This window comes from Rhincodon typus, chromosome 19, assembly GCF_021869965.1.
Source record: "Rhincodon typus isolate 14 chromosome 19, sRhiTyp1.1, whole genome shotgun sequence".
Lineage (NCBI taxonomy): Eukaryota > Metazoa > Chordata > Chondrichthyes > Orectolobiformes > Rhincodontidae > Rhincodon > Rhincodon typus.
In genome coordinates, this window is record NC_063350.1 from 51,709,780 (window position 1) to 51,729,341 (window position 19,562).

Consider the following 19,562-nt stretch of genomic DNA (forward strand, 5'->3'; position numbering starts at 1 on the left):
CCCTCACCCCCATCCCAGGCCCCAAGAAGACTTTCCACATCAAGCACATGTTCACCTGCACATCTGCCAATGTGGTATACTGCATCCGCTGTACCCGGTGTGGCTTCCTCTACATCGGGGAAACCAAGCGGAGACTCGGGGACCGCTTTGCAGAACACCTACGCTCGGTTCGCAATAAACAACTGCACCTCCCAGTCGCGAACCATTTCAACTCCCCCTCCCATTCCTCAGACGACATGTCCATCCTGGGCCTCCTGCAGTGCCACAATGATGCGAAGGTTGCAGGAACAGCAACTCGTATTCCGCTTGGGAACCCTGCAGCCCAATGGTATCAATGTGGATTTCGCAAGTTTCAAAATCTCCCCTCCCGCTACCGCATCCCAAAACCAGTCCAGCTCGTCCCTGCCTCCCTAACCTGTTCTTCCTCCCACCTATCCCCTCCTCACACCTCAAGCCGCACCTCCATCTCCTACCGACCAACCTCATCCCGCTCCCTTGACCTGTCCGTCCTCCCTGGACTGACCTATCCCCTTCCTAACTCCCCACCTACACTCACCTTTACTGGCCCCATCCCCGCCTCTTCGACCTGTTTGTTTCCTCTCCACCTATCCTCTCCTCTATCCATCTTCTATCCGCCTCCCACTCTCTCCCTATTTATTTCAGAACCCCCTTCCCCTCCCCCTTTTCTGATGAAGGGTCTAGGCCTGAAACGTCAGCCTCTCTGCTCCTATGATGCTGGTTGGCCTGCTGTGTTCATCCAGCCCTGCACCTTGTTGTGTCGGATTCTCCAGCATCTGCAGTTCCTACTATCTCTGCGTCTCAGTGCTGCTCATTTGCTCTCCTAGCACTCACTCACTTAGCACATACCTGCATTCCTGCCTTGCTCAGCTTGTGGTACCATTCCTTTTAACGCATTGGTACTTCAGCCAGAGCATGAACACTCAGTACTGTCAAAATGGACTTGCTGGTTTAGCGCAGCCACAGTGCCAGCTGCTTGTCAGTACTGATCAGTCCAGGGGCTGGACAGTCTGCTGTACAGCAAAGTGCTAGATCAAGCTCATATCTACACCCACTGCATTGCTTCAAACAAACAGTCCTGTGTGAAAGTATGTGGGGGGTGGTACTCCATCAAGGGTGAGTTGGCGCGGGGGTGGGGGGCAGGTTGGGGGGGCTGGTTGGGGGGGCTGGTGTCGGGTGAGGTGGTGTTGGTGCAAGAGGTGTTGGAAATCTGCTGTCAGTCAAGGGTTACAGCCCGCACACAGGCCAGGGACTTCATCAGTCATTCACTTGGTCACGATCAGGGAATACATTCAAACACAGTCTAGGGAGGAGACTCAGGCCAGTCCTGTGGGGTTGCATGGGGTATCATGGACTGTCAGTCTCAGGTCTGGGGTGGGGGGGGGCGGCAGCAAGGAGCAAAGTTGAAGGCGGAACATGAGGAGGAAACCCAGTGGAAACAGGCTGTCTGGGTAGAACAATGTGAAAGGATGCGGTGAGACTCTAAGGGGGCACTCAACAGCCAGGCCCTGCCCAGTACTGAGGATATCCACTGTAAGCTGCAAGGTGAGCAGCTGGGGGGTCTGCTTAATCCCTGGGTTGTTGGACAAAGTCAGTCAGGCAGTAAAGAGCAGTCAGGCCTGGGGACTCAAACATCAAGTGGTAGGGAGAGGGAAAGGGGTGCTCTGTGGCGAGGGGTTGGGACCAGATAAGACTGGGCGAGAAATGTCCAGAAGCATGTGTTGAGGTGGGGACAAGGACAATAATGGGAAAATTGAAATATAAAAGGGGTCAGTTATACAGATGGGAGGGCCTGGAAGGCAACTATAGTGGGGAGCTATTGGCAATGACCACCACCATAGCCTCAATAAGGGGAGTGCAGTGTTTGGAGTATAACACTGTAACCATATTTAAACAGAATTCAATGCCACATTTCTACATGAGTGCCTTACTTTAGCTAGCTGCACTTCATTAAAACTCTCACCCCACTGATTGGTAGCTCCCATATTTATACAAACATTCAAACCAATTAACCCTTAGTTAATATATCCATCATGTCTTCACTCAGTCAGTTGGGTTTCAGGCATCCCGGCAGATCATGTTCGATGATAATGTCGGGACCCCAGGGGCAAGACAAAAGTTGGGAGGGAGAGCTCTGTGTTTACATGAACAAAAACAGTGGGCTGTCAAAGTGGAGCAATGTAAAAGGATATGTGGTGACTCTGGGGACACCTGGTAACCAGGCTGTGCCCTGTGTGGGGGATATCTACCTTGAGCTGCACTCATTATCATCACTTGCCATTTTAAGTGACCTTCAACTAGAAAATGCTGAGGATAACATCCAGAGTGGGCACAGTCAGTGGCAGTTGGATAGCCAAACACATGGGCTCCATTGCTGCTGGACAGGAGGACAGCGAAGGGGTAAAGGCATCAATCATGTATTTGCAGGGAGCTTCTCACTGCCTTAGCCCCTGTCTGGAGAAATGGTAATGCACTCATTCCTCCAGATGATGGCTGGAACCTCAGAAAAAAGGAAATCGAAAGAGGCCCCAAACAGTGGCAGAGTCAGACAGGGGACTGAAGACACATTAGGAGTAGCAGGTTTTGTGAACACAGCTTCAGAAGGAGTTTACAGAGAGAGAAAGAAAATATGTGGGAAAAAAAAGCAAAAGACAGAGAGAGAGAGAAAAAAAAAGAGGGATCAAACAGACTGCCAGGAAGAGGCAGATCTGAGGGAGCATTCTTCAAAGTGCAAGGCCATGTTTTCTGAATGAAGATTGCAGAGGGAGAAATGCACAGAAGAAGATCAGGGTACGACACTACATAACCAACTAATAACTGATTCTCTTAAGCAACATCCAAGCACAAACCCGGCTTTAACCCCAGAATGCAGGGCACTAACCAATAGCAGATAAATAAACACACTCGTACCTTGGCGCCTGCGGTTGCTGATTTTGCGGAAGCTGGTGCCCTCACACAATCTGTTCAGACGCTGCTGTTTGATGAGCTCCATTACCTCAGGCTGGATCTTTTCTCGCAGCTCACTGGAATAGAGAAGTTCAGATCAGGACACGTGGATCAACTCACAGACGTGATAGTACATTTTAGACTATGGCATCACTGTGCATTCATGCAGTTTACAAGAACATTGAATTTGACCCTTTGTCAGACATTTGCATTGTTGGTTACCTTGCTTGACATGATATCCAAAAGACTAGCAGTTCCACAAAACCTTTTTCAAAGCTTTCTGAGCATACTTTACAGTGCAGACTCTGTCAGGTGAGCAGACAGCAGCCATATTGCATTTGGAAGTACTTCATAAGCATCAATGAGATGCACGAATGCAATTTTATCAGTTTTCTGACTGTACTAACGAAGAAGCATTGGAGAAACTCTAGTTTTTCTTCAAATATTATTGCTGAATGTCCTCAGATGTCTTCAGTTAAAGTGTTTGCCTGGTTCTGTGGGTATTTAGGTGACTGCCAAGGTTGATCTCTGTTTGCAAATTTCTGCTGATAGGACATCATGGGATGTGTAACATGCACATGAACTAAGGCAGACTAATCCACAACCTCATATATAGGACCACTGCCTTGGTATTGCAGCAGTCCCTCAATAAATCACTTATCCAAACTCTCTTTCTCTTCCTCTTTTTTTCATCTTTCCAGATGAATAATGGACAGTGCATACAGATCCCTAGTTGGGGAGGAAAGACGTGCCTCATCCTGATGGCCACCTTCCTACATAGCTGCATTCACTATGTGTAAAGCCTTGTTAAACAAACACCAAGTGTCTTTACTTGTTGAAGCTCTATCTGTTCATGGTGAAGGATAGATCTGGACACATTGCACACTACCTCTGACTTGCAATAAAGTTAATGCAGAAAGAGTTCCCTGACCACAAGATAACAATCAGCACCCAAAGTGATGGTGGACCCTGGTGGATGGCTCCTTGAGCAGACTGTCCAAATCATTTGGCAAAATGTTTTATTGTTATTTTTTGTAAGTTCTGGCAAAGATATAGCTTGGTTGGTGGAGAGAGGGGGCTTCCCAGTCAGATCCTTCCTACATGCCCAGTTGGAATTGCCTCTACACATTTCTCTCAAGGTGACTATGGTGAGGAAGAGGATGTTGCCCACCTCTTTATGGACAGTGCCTTTGTAAAGAAGGTGTAGAGGGAGATGCAGTAGTTTTGTTCGAGAACGATCCTGACAGCTCTGTGCCACAAGGCTCTTGTGTTCTATGGGCTATTCAAACATCAACTGTATCTGAAGAGACATCAACTTGGTGCGAGATACTCTCTGGTCTTCCAGTGCAAGAAATTGTCTTTGACCATATGTTGCAGACTGGCACATTCCAAGCTTCAGGACAATGTGCTGAGGGAGGCACTAAACCCTGGGGCAGCTGCTGGAGAGGCATCATAGGGGATGGCCATATATGACATCTGCCTGCCATTGTTCTGAGAGAGACTGAAAACAGAGCAAAAACCCTCAGGCAGTAACTTTGACCTGGCATTTATACTTGTAGTATCTTGTCAAACTGCAATTGTATTCAGACACTTCACAGCGTCACTGTAAAATGAACACGTAAAATTGCAATCCTTAACAGTCCAAATAGTGCATATTACTGAAAGTGCAATACAATTCAAGTCTTTAAGCAGACAGCACATTTAAAAGTATACTTTTGGGAAATGAAAGTCAGCCTTGTTTGAGTGGTGTAATTTGGGAGTGGGGGCTGGGGAAGGCAGAAGCAAGGTGGCTTTTAAATGAACCAAACCGATTACCAGGGCTGCTTAGTGCCCAGGAAGCCTGGCCTTCACTGGATAAAAACCGCCCACTGTCACTTACATAACCTGCCCGAATGTTGGGGAAGCCAAGGTTAGCAAAGTCACGTACACAATTGGCGGTGACTGGAAGTCATCCTGGCTCATCCTCTCAGACTGTCGGAGTCTCAGAATCTCGGAGTAACTCAGGCAACGGGCTTTACTCTTGAACTGATCCAGAGAGTTTGGCTTCGTGCTCAGGGACCTTGTTATCTGTTCACGCACCACCTGCATGACCTGCAACGAGAGAGGGAGATGAGATCTGGTTATCTGCAGTGAAGGAAAACACATAGCCTGGTAACTTTATAATCTTTGTAGCACCATCATATGTGACATGTGTTACCCAGACAACCTGTAGCAGCAAACAGAAATAGGAGACAATCCTTCTCCAGTCACTTGCTGTTGCAGACAATCGTTATGTAGAATTGACAGCTACAGAAATAAGCCATTCAGCCCAAGCAGGCCATGATAACATTTATTCTTCACACTCCCCTCATCACTACTTCATCTAACTCAGTCTGCATATTACTATTCCTTTGGCTTAGGTTTCTGCTCCCGAGGTGGGTCGTGAGAGTCAAGGAATGTCCCAGTTTGCTGGACTTGGTTCTGAAGAAGGGTCACTGGACCCGAAACGTTAACTCTGCTTTCTGATGCTGAGTTTTTCCAGCAGTTTCTGTTTTTGTTCCTGATTGCCAGCACTTACAGTACTTTATTTCTTTTTTGTTTTGGGGTTAGACAGGGTTATGGGATGGAGGCAGGCCCACCTGTGGGCACAGATCAGAGGTGGCCACAAGGGCTGCCAAGTGTTAAAAATTGGTTAAAAGGCTAACCTCAGATTTTTGCAACTTTGCTCCAGTTGCTTCCTTATGTTGTATTCCCTCTGGGCCTCACCCACTCCATGCCAACTTATGGCCTCTCCAGAGAGCCTTATACCCTCTCTATCAACCTATTGCCAAATAATGCCAATCGACACATCACAATTGGCCCTGACACCCTCCAAATCAACTCTCAGTACCAACATGGACAGACCTCAAGAGCCATGTTGAGATGAAATGAAAGAAAGTTCTAAATATCTAATATAGTCTTCACTAAATTTAAAAAAAAACTCCCATTCATGGAAGTCCAGCGTTTATATCCCAAGTGTTTATTCCTGTATAAATACAAATTCCTATTCATAGAACCATTGAGAAATTACAGCATTAGGAGGATGCCATTCAGCCCATCAGGTCAGCACCAGCTGAATAAACTGGCTTTTTAACATATTGAGGGTTTCTACCTCAACCACTCAAATGGTAAGCAAATTCAAGACACTCACCACCATGTGGGTGAAAAAGATTTTCCTCCTGTCCCCTCTAATCCTTCCACCAATCACTTTAATTCTGCGCCCCCTGGCTATTGTGTTCTCCATTCCATCCAAGACTGTTATTACTTTGTACACCTCGACTAAGTCACCCCTTGGCCTCCTTTGTTCTAAGGAAAGCAACCCTAGTCTATCTAATCTCCCCTCATACCTACAATTTTCAAATGCTGGCAACATCCTAGTGCTTTACTCTGTCCGGGGCAATTCTGTCCTTTCTGTAATGAGATGGTGAGGACTGAACACAAACTTCCAGCTGTGCTCTAGCCAGTGTCTTGTACAGTTTCAGCATTTTATCCTGCACCCCATTATGGAAAACATACCTTCTTTACCACCTTGCCTACCTGCCCTGTCATTTTCAGGATACCTCCAAAATCTAACCCCTCTCACCAACCTCCCATTTACTGTGTATCCCCATACTTTGTTTGCCTCCCCAAATGCATAAACTCGCTCTTCTTCAGAGTGAATTCCATCTGCTACTTTTCCGCCCACTCAGCCAAACCATAACCATCACCAAAGACATTCTAATCCTTTGATAACCTCCTTGTGCTGTCAGTACTCCTGCTGATTAATTACAGGTTGGGGAAAGCGGCCAAGCTTCATAAACAGTCCTTAGGGTAATGTTGACAAACAGCTAATGGTACTGATAAAGCAGTTATGTTTTAACTTCTGACAAAGGCAGGCTTTTTACAAAGAGCTGGGGATTTAAATAATTTCACAGCTCAACAGTTGTAAAATTCTTCTTCACCCTTCAATACCACTACATTTACTCAAAAAACATTTTGCTCCCCGACTGTGCGACAAGATCCTTGTTACAGAAAAATGGAGTATGTTTGAACTTAGCAGGGAATTCAAATGGCCCCACTGAGTCTGACTTTCCATCATGTGAGTGAGTCCCTGTTTCCTTTCTCCTCCCAATGAAAATGGGATTTGCCAGAAACAGGGCAAGACTTCCACATCCAGGTCCCACCTGCCATTTTTAAAAGCAGAAACTCTGAAAATCCAGGTCTTTATCTCTTACGTGTCTACCATCTCCCAAAAGCCACTCATGCTATTTGCCTGAACCACTCCAAATGGTATACTCTGCGTAAATAAGATTCTCCTGAATTTCCCGTTAGATTCATTAGGATCTTACGTTCTCTAGTTTTGATGTCCCCAAATGGAAATATATGTTCTACATTTACCCTATCAAACCACTCCTCTATTGTAAAAGATCTCAGTTAGGCAACCCCTCAATCATCTATTTCTAGAACAAAATCCAGCATGTTCACTCTTTCTTGATATGCATAACTTTTCTGTTCTGGTTCCTTGTAGTCTTTGCACCACTTTGTAATATTGCACAGAGTACTTTAATAGACGGGACTTCTTTGTACACGTAAGATACAAGTATTCACTCAGCACTCCTCCCTACAAACGAGTTCAAAATACCAGTCCACATCTTACGGAGCTCTTCCCCATTAATGTGAACAAAACAGTCTGAAGGAAAAGAAACAAGCACTCTTTAATTTAGACACTATCCCATCATGGAAATATATAAATATTGCTGAATCAGAAACCTGGAACTCCCTCTCTAAACCACTGGGGGAGTCCCTTCATTACTCCAAAACAGACTGTACAAAGGTTCAACAGAAAGCCAACCAGTACCTGCGACTCTAACTTGGGATGGGAAACAAAGAGTGCCCTTGACAGCAATACCCACAACTAGAGAATTCACCTTCAACAAAAAGACAAGTAGGTTTCAACAACTAAAAAAGAATGTTGATGTTTGAAAGTAAACAGAACATTTGTTTTCAATTTCCTCTGCATTGGACAATGGACATGTACATAGTATAGAAAGTTCACCCTTCATCTTATCCAAATTTGGTAAAAGCACTGACATTAGTCAAGTTGCCTCAGAATTTTCCCATGACTCCCTTCAAGCACACATACAAATTACATTGCTACTCTCTGCTCTCCAGTGATCAATTATTTTTTACCAGTCCCATTATCATTCCTGTCAATCATCCAATTCCCAATCCCCCTTGCATTTCCATTATCCTACCTACAATTGTTACTGCTTTCATTCACCCATGCCATCATTTTATCCATTCACTCTTGCCAGTGCCCTCATTCTGCCCATTCACAATCACCCCCACACGCCTCACCTGCCTGTTGACAAGCACTAGGGCCACCTTTTCTTCTCCACAAACATTGCGATTGTCAACTGACAAATTCTCTATCACAAATCCTGCTCCTACCTAGTCGTATCCTCACATTACCTTCACATCCTGCTCCCCCACATCCCCCTGCACCATGGCTTGCCCATTCCAAAATCTTTGTTGTTCCCAACAGCTCTACCTCACAATCTCCATCCTTTCTCTGAAGGTATCCAGAATACAGGGTAATCACTGGTACGGTTAAAACATGCAACAGCTACCGAACCAGATGAATTCACTCTTAAACAAGCACCATTTCGTCCTCCCTACCTCAGACATACAATGTGAGTTGACCTTGTTAAATGCCCACCCTTTGACAGCATTAGAAGCATATCCATGTGGACAATCACACCATAACTTCTCAATTTAGGAGCACTCACCAGAACAAGTAAGCAGGGTTGTTTACAAGTCACACAGTAACCTTACACACAATTATACAAGGTTCATACACTGTAAAGTGCTCAATATATGACAGTGTGCTACAACTACATAGCGAAGGGAACAAAAGGCAATATGCCCGCAATCCGATTTCACAGTGATATTTTGGAAACCTGCCGCAGGGAAACTCTGCCTTTGAAGAGCTGTTGGCAGGGTTTGCTCCGTGTGTGGGTGTCTCTCAGCTGTTTCACTCTTGTTGTTAACAGCGTTTTCGTGGCACAGTCAGTAAAGGAAGCAGCCTGTGTCACAGCAGGACTCCCGCTGCTGAATCTCAAGAAACAGACAAAGCAACTCAAGATGCCTGCCCTGGTTAGGTGGGAGAGGGTTGCTTGTGCTGCTTGGTAATTCTTCTACAGCATTAAAACTGGAAATTGAAAAATAATCGGTCTCAAAAATCGAGATAATCCATCAAAATCTATCAGACTTCTAAAATGTGACCGATTATATCCAAGACCATGCTGACTGCTCTCCAAGATATGAGAACTACTTAAACCATCACGGAATCCTTTTGAAAACCTTCAATGTGTGTTAGGCTGCCAGTTTATCCTTTAAGGAATTAGTGATCAAAGAAGGAATAAAGAGTTCAGGAGTGAATACTGAATCTGCTGGGGTTTTTTTTTTGCATAATTTATGCTCATTTCTGCTTACGGTATGTGTCAGGTAAGGTGAATAGCAAAGGTCTTTCCCCTAGTGGGGTAAGTCCCTAATTAAGAGATGTACAGCACAGAAACAGACCCTTCAGTTCAACTCATCCATGCCCACCAGATGTCCTAAACTAATTGAGTCCCATTTGCCAGCATTTGACCCATATCCCTCTAAAAACCCTTCCTATTCATGTATCCATCCAGGTGCCTTTCAAATGTTGTAACTGTACCAGCCTCCACCACTTTCTCCGGCAGCTCATTCCATACATGCTCCACCCTCTGCGTGAAAAAGTTGCCCTTTAGGTCCCTTTTAAATCCTTCCCCTATTACCTTAAACCTACACCCTCTAGTTTTGGACTCCCCCACCCCAGGAAAAAGACCTTGGCTCTTTACCCTATCCATGCCCCTCATGATTTTATAAACTTCTATAAGATTACCCCTCGGCCTCCGATGCTCCAGGGAAAATAGCCCCAGTCAAATCTTCCAACCCTGGCAACATCCTTCTAGGAGGCATTATTTAAGATGAGAGGAGAAAGATTTAAAAAGGGACCCCAAGGGCAACTTTTTCCACACAGAGGGTGGTTTGATTGTGGAATGAACTGCCAGAGGAAGTGGTAGATGCAGGTACAGTCACAACATTTAAAAGACATTTGGACAGGTACATGAATAGGAAAGGTTTAGAGGGATATGCAGGCAAGTGGGACTAGTTTAGTTTGGGAAACTTGGTCAGCTTAAACGAATTGGACTGATGTGTCTGCTTCCATGCTGGATGACTCTATGACTCGAAGACATATTGGGATTGAAATCTTTTAATACCGTCACTTTTGTGAAAATGGATGGGGAAATTCACAGAGACCGTAGGAACTGCAGATGCTGGAGAATCCGAGACAACAAGGTGCAGGGCTGGATGAACACAGCAGGCCAAGCAGCATCATAGGAGCAGAAAGGCTGACATTTCGGGCCTAGACCCTTTTCATTCACTTGCTGACCCTCCTCTAAAAGTCCAACACATAAGAGTGTGTTAAGTATGCAGACCAGGGTCAACAATTTGGGTGCATGATCCAAGATGATGCCTGGTCTGTTCTTTAAAATCTCCACCTCTCGTATTACCCACTCATTCTTTTGTCAACACCATCAGTCTAGAGGGAAATGAGTGCTCTGATTGTCCTATTTTGGGACACAGTGCATTTGCAAGAGTCCTGATCTCACAGAGCTGATTGAGGGGGTTTAGATCATGAACTGTGTTACTTCAAATTCAGACAAGGAGCAAATGGGAAAGGTGACAACAGAGCGGTACTGCCCTACTTACAACACAGCTGCATCTTTGTTTCCATGACAACTGCAAAGAATCCTGACAAGCCTGGCACCAAGTTACACCGAGCACTTATGATAGTAATTACATCCAAATAGCATCGATGCTGCAATATTGTTGGCACCTGGTGAAGGCAGTACAGAGAGATCCGGCAGCAGGAGAGCGTTGATGAAAGGGAATGCAACAACATGTGCTATCAAACCCTAACTCATTTACAGCAGTTGCTAATCTAAAAAATCTCATTGCCAAAGGCCTGCCAGACTGGAGATAGTAAAACAAATCAGGATTACTATATGAACAGCACTGTACTATGGGAAAACATTATAGCACAACTGCAAGTAACTTTTACTAAACTAAGAAGGATCAGGAGGTAAGAAATGATAGAGAAAGCGGGTGCATGAGAGAGAGAGACAGAGAGAGAGAGTGAGTGGTGTCTGTACAACACAGCATCTGACTAGAGAGGAAACAAATCGTTCTCAAAATAAATATTTATACAGTTAATTATACAGACCAACTTTACCATTTACTTAATCTAATCCTGATTCAGTTATAAACCAATGTAATAAATTGCTCATTCTAAACAGCACAGGAAGAAGCACTGAGAAAAAAAAAACAGAAAATGCTGGTGTGGTGGGAAAATTGCGAGAGAGAGAAAGAGAGAGGTAGACAGAATGTGGTTTAAAAGATTAAAAAAATGAAAAACATTTCAACATGGAAAGAAATCCAATTCCTAGAACACATCAGGAAAGCCAAGAGACTCACCAGGGCTGGTCTCCATCTCCAAGCTGAAAACTGTCTGAAGAGTGAGTAGATAACCACTCAAACACTGCTGCGGAGTATATGCAGAGCAGAAATGATTCAGTCCAAAGTGGGGTGTGGCAAAGAGCTTAATGAGCTGTGAAATCTCACTCCATCTCTGCCCCCATTAACACTTCCTTCACTGAACCTGCTGCTCAGTGATATTCAGCACTAGGTTCTGGGACATAGCAGTTCCTGGAAGGCTGCAGCAGATGGAGTTTTCACTGACAGCATCCAAGGTGGCGTGCGAACAAATTCATTTCAGAAATAAATGAACAAACTAACATCGCTTACAGGGGAATTTTAGGTAGATAGATGAGGCAGAAAGTTTTTGTTTTAAATCCTTTCACTCCCTCCCCTTACTTTTTTCCAAGGTGTGATCCATGGTAGACTTTTCCAGAGGACTGGAATACAAGGTTGGAGGGAGGGAGGGCAGTTTATTTAGTACCGGTTGGACCAAACCTGGAGAAGATCTGGACACCAGACATTAGGATATTGGTTTTGAAGAAAGTGCAGTATTTGTTTCCCAGAGGGTTCTTGCTCTGTATTTTCACTGCCTTAACATCCCCACTATCAGCTTTTCTTTCTCCCTAACGTACCATCACCCATCTCCTTGTCCACCTAACCGTTGTTCTCTCTCACTGGCCCTATCTACACCTATTTGCTCACGCCTTTTCCTCCTCTTTAGCATACATACCAATTTTCCTAGCTACTAACAGTTCTGAAGAAGGATAATTGGACTCAAAATGTTAATTCTGCCTTCTATCCGCAGATGCTGCTGGACCTGTTGATTTCTCCAACAATTTCTGTTTTTAGTACAGTACTTGTTCTCTAACGGTTAAGCTAGGAGGGAAAATAAAACAAATTAAATTTAGAAGGTTAAGGGGCAGTTTGATTAAAAGAAAACTGTTGAACGTTAGGGAAAACAGGAAGATAGATACAGGGAAACTATTTTGACTGGTCAAGGAGTCAAGGACTCAGGACAAGGGGAATTCTGTCTTCGTTGTTACTACAGGGAGGGGGTGTGTCCTCACGTATCACCCCATCAACCTCTGGATTCAACGCATCATTCTCCGCCACTTCCGCCACCTGCAATCTGACCCCACTACCAAGGATATATTTCCCTCCCCACCCTTATCTGCCTTCCGGAGGGACCACTCTCTCTGCGACTCCCTCGTCCGCTCCACACTCCCCACTGGCCCCACCACCCCCGGCACCTTTCCCTGCAACCACAGGAAGCGCTACACCTGCCCCTACACCTCCCCCCTCACCTCCATCCCAGGCCCCAAGAAAACCTTTCACATTAAACAGATGTTCACCTGTAGATCCACTAATGTGGTATATTGTATCCGCTGTTCCCGATGTGGCCTCTTCTACATCGGGTAAACCAAGCAGAGGCTTGGAGACCACTTTGTGGAGCACCTACGCTCGGTTTGTGACAAACGACAACACCTCCCAGTCGCGAACCACTTCAACTCCCCCTCCCACTCCTTGGACGACATGTCCATCCTGGGCCTCCTCCAGTGCCACAACGATGCCACCTGAAAACTGGAGGAACAGCACCTTATATTCCGTCTGGAACCCTACAACCCAATGGTCTCAATGCGGACTTTACAAGCTTCAAAATCTCCCCACCTCCGACCCCATCCCAAGACTGGTCCCCCCCCTCTCGTCCCTGCCTCCTTGACCTGTCCATCTTTTCTCCCACCTATCCGCTCCTCCCACCTCACTGACCAACACCCAACCCCCACTTCCTACCTACACTCACCTCACCTCTACTAGCCTCATCCCCCCTCCTTGACCTGTCCACTTTCCCTCCCACCTACCCACTCCTCCCTCCTCAATGACCAACCCGCATCCCAACTCCCGACCTACACGCACCTTTACTGGCTTCATCCCCACCTCCTTGACCTGTCCGTCTTCGCTCCACTATCCACCTTCTATCATCACCTCCCCTTCTCTCTAAATAGAGAGCCCCCTTCCCCTCCCCCATTTCTGAAGAAGGGTCCAGACCCGAAACGTCAGCTTTCCTGCTCCTCTGTTGCTGCCTGGCCTGCTGTGTTCATCCAGCTCTACACCTTGTTATCTCAGACTCCAGCATCAGCAGTTCCTACTATCTCAACTGATTCTAGTATAAGTATTAATTAAATTGAAGTTTGATAGATTTTTGGTATCCAAACGTTTTAAGAGATGAGGTAAGGACTTGTGAAGTTAGACCAAGGATTAGCTATGATCTCATTGTGCGGTGGGATAAGCTCAATGGGCTAAATGGTTATTTCCTGGTTCCACATCCCTATGCATCAACCAAATGGTAAGGGCTTTGAAACAAATCATGGTTAGTAGCAATTTCACTACTGCGGGCAGCTACCATCCATCACTGGGCTGGATTTTATGGTTTGACAGGGTGAGGGAGGTGGAACAGAAAGTGAGTGGTCCCTTGCCATTTTCTAAAAACCTGATCAGGAAGGAAACCAGTTTGCCCTTGGCCATATGTATCCACATTATGCCATTTTGTTTTAGATACCAAGTGCCCTGCAAAACAACTCAGCTGATCAACCAGCTGCTTGAAGGTGGCCTGCCAGCCTCCATTCAGGGCAACAAGTGAGAGCTAGTAAGTTCTCATATCCAGAGGCCAAAAACAACACAATTCATTCACCCAGTCCTCAAAATACTGCAGCAATGCAGTCAACGAAGGCTTGAAATTGGAGTCTGAGGCAGCTGTAGGCTGCTACCTGGATAAAGTTGGTGTGATTTGTACCCACCATTACCACCTTTCGGCTCGACACACCACCTTACTCCCTGTCATAAATTTACAATACTCAACGCTATATTGAATAGCACGAATAACTCCCCAACGCAATCGAATGGAATCATTAACTGCATGCAGGTTAGATTAATGTCTAAGTGCTGGTAAAATTTACACATTTTTGAGAAAGACTTGCACTTATATAGAGCTTTTCACGATCCTGAGACTTTTCAAAGCACTCTACCGTGACTTTTTTTTAATTCATTTTGTGGGATGTGGGCATCGCTGGCCAGCCAGCATTTCTTGCCCATCCCGAGTTGCCTCTTCAGAAGGTGGTGGTGAGCTGCCTTCTTGAATCGCTGATTCCTCCTGCTGTGGGTTGACCCACAATGCCATTAGGGAGGGAATTCCAGGATTTTGACTCAGCGACAGTGAAGGAATGGCAATATATTTCCAAGTCAGGACGGTGAGTGACTTGGAGGGGAACTTGGAAGTGGTGGTGTTCCCATATATCTGCTGCTATTGGCCTTCTAGATGGAAGTGGTTGTGGGTTTGGAAGGTGCTGTCTGAGGATCTTTGGTGAATTTCTGCAGTGCATCTTGTAGATAGTATACACTGCTGCTACTGAGCATCAGTGGTGGAGGGAGTGAATGTTTGTGGATGTAGTGCCAATCAAGCGGGCTGCTTTGTCCTGGATGGTGTCAAGCTTCTTGAGTGTTGTTGGGGCTGCACTCGTCCAGGCAAGTGGGGAGTATTCCATCACACTCCTGACTTGTGCCTTGTAGGTGGCAGACAGGCTTTGAGGAGTCAGGAGATGAGTTACTCGTTGCAGTATTCCCAGCTTCTGGCCTGCTCTTGTAGCCACTGTGTTAATGTGGTGAGTCCAGTTGAGTTTCTGGTCAATGGTAACCACCAGGATGTTGATAGTGGGGGATTCAGTGATGGTATTGAATATCAAGGGACGGTGGTTAGATTGTCTCTTAATGGCAAAGGTCATAGCCTGGCATTTGTGTGATTCGAATGTCACTTGCCACTTGTCAGCCCAAGCCTGGATACTGTCCAGATCTTGTTGCATGTGAACATGGACTGCTTTAGTATCTGAGGAGTCACGAAGGGTGCTGAAAATTGTGCAATCATCGGTGAACATCTTCACTTCTGACCTTATGATGGAGGGAAGGTCATTGATGAAGCAGTTGAAGATGGTTGGGCCTAGGACACTACCCTGAGGAACTCCTGCAGAGATGTCCTGGAGCTGAGATGATTGGCCTCCCACAACCATGACCATCTTCCTATGTGTCAGGTATGACTCCAACCAACGGAGTGTTTGTCCCCGTTACCCATTGATTCCAGTTTTGCCAGGACTCCTTGATGCCACACTCGGTTGAATGCAGCCTTGATATCAAGGGCTGTCACTCTCACCTCACCTCTGGAATTCCGCTCTTTTGTCCATGTTTGAACCAAGGCTGTAATGAGGTCAGGAGCTGAGTGGCCCTGGTGGAACTAAGCAGGTTATTTCTGAGCAGGTGGTGCTTGATAGCACTGTTGATGACACCTTCCATCACTTTGCTGATGATCGAGAGTAGACGATGGGGTGGTAATGGCTGGACTGATGGGGCGGTAATTGGCCAGGCACTTTTCAATTGACTGAAGCACTTTTGAAATGAAATCACTGTTGTAATGTTGAAAATGCAGAGATTTTCTATCCTTGACTGTCTTGCATGCTCAATGATTTTTCAAACTAAACAACTTGGATTCAGTTCAGAAGCAACCCTACTTCTTGTAGCTTCAATTCACCTGGCAGGCTGGCATTAAGAAGCACTAGCCACCAACAGCTACACACAGAAGTAATGTAAAGCAACAGGCGGCATGAATTTACCTTGTAACCTACAATGCAGTGAACGAGCATTAATCATGCAATGCAATCCACACGCCAGTTTCAGGCCATCTACTTTAACGCCAACCTTTCACTCCAAGCTATTCCTCACAGGACCCATTAGATGGAGTAACTGTGTTAATAAACAGGATTGTATGTTCAATTTTCTTGCCTCTGATTTTTAAAAAAAATTATTGACGCTTCTGGCTAGGCCATCATTTACTGCCGAAACAGTAATTAAGAGTTAACAAGGTGTAGAGCTGGATGAACACAGCAGGCCAAGCAGCATCAGAGGAGCAGGAAAGCTGACGTTTCGGGCCTAGACCCTTCTTTGGAAAAAGGGTGTGCAAAAACATCTCTGACCAAATACAAACCGAAAGAACTGCGGATGCTGTAAATCAGGAACAAAAAAAAAGTTGCTGGAAAAGCTCAGCAGGTCTGGCAGCATCTGTGACGGAAAAAACAGAGTTAACGTTTCAGGTCTGGTGACCCTTCCTCAGAACTAGTTTGTGAGGAAGGGTCGCCGGAACCGAAACGTTAACTCTGTTTTTTCCCTTCACAGATGCTGCCAGACCTGCTGAGCTTTTCCAGCAACTTTGTTTTTGTTTTTGTAACATCTCTGACCAGGTTGATTAGAAAAAATAGGTTAATTAAAAGTGTAGAGTGGTGCTGAGAGCTCTTGTGGCAGAGTTCCTACCTCTAAGCATGAAGTCCCAGGGTCAAGTGCCACCTGCTCCAAAGGTGTGTCACAACAACAGGTTGATTAGAAAATACCTAGAGAGGTGCAAAGAGCAGTGCTTCCAGCTCAGAGCAACACGATGTAACCCAAAATCAGTCAGAGCACAGCTGGGAGCTGATACATGAACTTTAATTTTCTCTCAGGGTGGAGGCTGAAGTGGGGTGGGGGGTGGTGGGAAGAGGGAAGAGGTGTGGAGAAGACCATTGGCTCCATCCCTGCCCCCATCAACCTGCAGCAAGATTAAGAAATGTCTTTCCACCGCCACCCGCCCCACCCCCGACACCCACCTGGAGGCAGCAGATTGGTCAACCTCATCGATGAGCAGGAAAAGCAGTTTGTGAGCAGGGTCAGGGATGTTGCCAAGGATTTCTGAAGATGGTGCGACAAGCTCAAGGCAGTGCGAAATGGAAATGGAGTGAGTTTGCAACATTCATGATTGTTGTGAGAGTGTAACCTCATCATCCATAATCCCCAACACACCTCCAAAACCTTTCAGATCACCCATGGTAGCCCACTCCCCCTCCATTCCCATGTATCTTCCAAAGCCAATCATACACTAGACACTATTTGCATAGAGTACTCAGGAGCCATTCAAAAGCAATGGGAACCATTTTAAATGCATGTGTAAAAAAATTAAACTTGTGACAATGTAATAAACCTCATTCAAAAGCGTGCCATTGATACCAAAGTACACTTTACCTTCATAGAAACATTTTATTCCTTTAAGTGGCCATTAAGTTCGTGTATATAGATAACTGTATTCTGAAATCTCAAGTACAGAATATGTTATTATAACCTCATAAGCATGATGTTGCAGACTTGCTCGCCAAACTGGTGAGTTCAATTGTAAACATTTCCACACCCTGCAAGGTAACATCATCAGTGCGCTGGTGGTGAAGCGTTGGTGTTCCATCCCGCTTGATATTTATGTATTTGCTGGGGTGGTTGGAATTACTTCCGGTTTTGTTGTTCAGTGGTTTGTACATCAGGTCCAGTTCAATGTGTTTATTGATGGGGTTCTGGTTGGAATGCCAGGCCTCCAGGAATTCCCTGGTACTGTCTCTGTTTGGTTTGTGGGAGAGAACACCAATGCTTCACTGGCGGCGCACTGACCATGTTACCTAGCAGAATGATGAAACGTCTGCAATCAAACACACCGGCTCAGTGAGCAAGTCTACAACTTCATCCACAACCCGAGGTACAAATCTTCTCAAAAACTCAAACTTACAGAAAGATGTTAATGCGCTGGAAAGGTTTACTAGACTAGAATGAGCAGACTGCCTTATGAGGAAAATCTAGGCCTGTCTCCTCTGGAATTTATAAGAGTCAGAGATGACTTAATTGAAACAGAAGATCCTGAGGAGACTTGACTGGATGGATGTGGGAAGGATGCTTTTTCTTATGGGAGCATCTAGAACTTGGCGGGGGAGGGGGGTGGTCATAGTTTAAAAATAGGGGGTGCCCATTTAAAAGATGAGGAATGATATTTTCTTTCAGAAAACTGAGTTTTGGAATTCTCTTTCTGAAAGGCAGTGGATGCAGAATCTTTAAATATTTTGAGGCAGATGTGGATAATTCTTGATTACCAAGGGACTGATTATTGAGCATATGCAGGGATGTAGAGTTCAGATTAAAATCAGATCAGCCATGACGTTATTGAATGGCAGAGCAGGCTCGAAGGGCCGAGCGGTCTACTCTTATTCCTTGTTCATAGGCAATCAGTCCTTCTCCCCCGAGTGCTCCAGCAGTTCTGGTACTCAACCAAGCATTTATAATAGCCACAGCTATCAAAACATCAGCTTCCCACTGCAAAGTCTGGAAGCGTATGAACAAATTGTATCTTCTCCATTTCAAAACAGATTGCCTGTTTTTTCTTTTCAGAAGAAATGCGTGTGGCTTTTGCATACAAATCCTTCCTAATTTGCAAAATAATTGCTATAGAATGACCTGGGGCATCCTGAGGCTGAGGAAAATTGTTATTTTTTGCAAGAAGAACAAAGTTCAGCATTTCACAACTGGATTCACACTTCTATTGAGAGACGATGAGCAGCCCAGGGTCTGTGTGAGACATAGCGGAGTCCAGCAGCTCGATTGAGACCAGCTGCCAAATCATTAAGTAGGTGTCAGCTGGAGTATTGTCCATTCCCGGGCACCACACTTTAGGAAGCCTCATGCAGGTTTGCCAGGGATGAGGGATGTCAGTTATGTTGGGAAACTGGGAGAAAGTGGGTTTGGTCTTCTTGGAGCAGAGAAGGGTTGAGGTGTTTAAACTTCAGGTGATTAAACTAAAAATACAACCAAGGTGGTGGCATAGCTGTTCTAGCTCCGTGAAAGCGTCCCTACCTCTGAGCTGGGAAACTCTGGTTCAAGTCCCATCTGCTCCAGCAGTGTGGAACAATATCTCTGCATGGGGTTGATTAGAAAATATTTTAAGGTGGAGGCCTAGTGGTAATGTCACTGGATGAGCAATGCAGAACCCCAGGCCAATGTTCAGGGAACATGGGCTTCAATCCCACCAGGGCAGATGGTGAAATCTGAATTCAATAAAATCTGGAAGAAAGGGCTGGCCTAATGGCAACCACATAACCACTGTCAATTTAAAAAAAAAATTCATTTGTGGGATGTGGGCATCGCTGGCTGGC

The 19,562-nt window shown here is 45.5% G+C and overlaps 1 protein-coding gene across 1 annotated transcript in view; it reads right to left on the reverse strand.

Moving 5' to 3' along the window:
• The window catches only part of LOC109916283 (engulfment and cell motility protein 2), a 125,492-nt gene that overhangs the window by 38,610 nt on the left and 67,320 nt on the right, over positions 1–19,562 (reverse strand). The window contains exons 15-16 of the mRNA XM_048608518.1: positions 4,892–5,055; positions 2,929–3,041 (exon numbers count right to left, since the gene is read on the reverse strand). Of these exons, the coding sequence (XP_048464475.1) occupies positions 2,929–3,041; positions 4,892–5,055 (277 nt within the window). The remainder of the gene's footprint in view (positions 1–2,928; positions 3,042–4,891; positions 5,056–19,562) is intronic.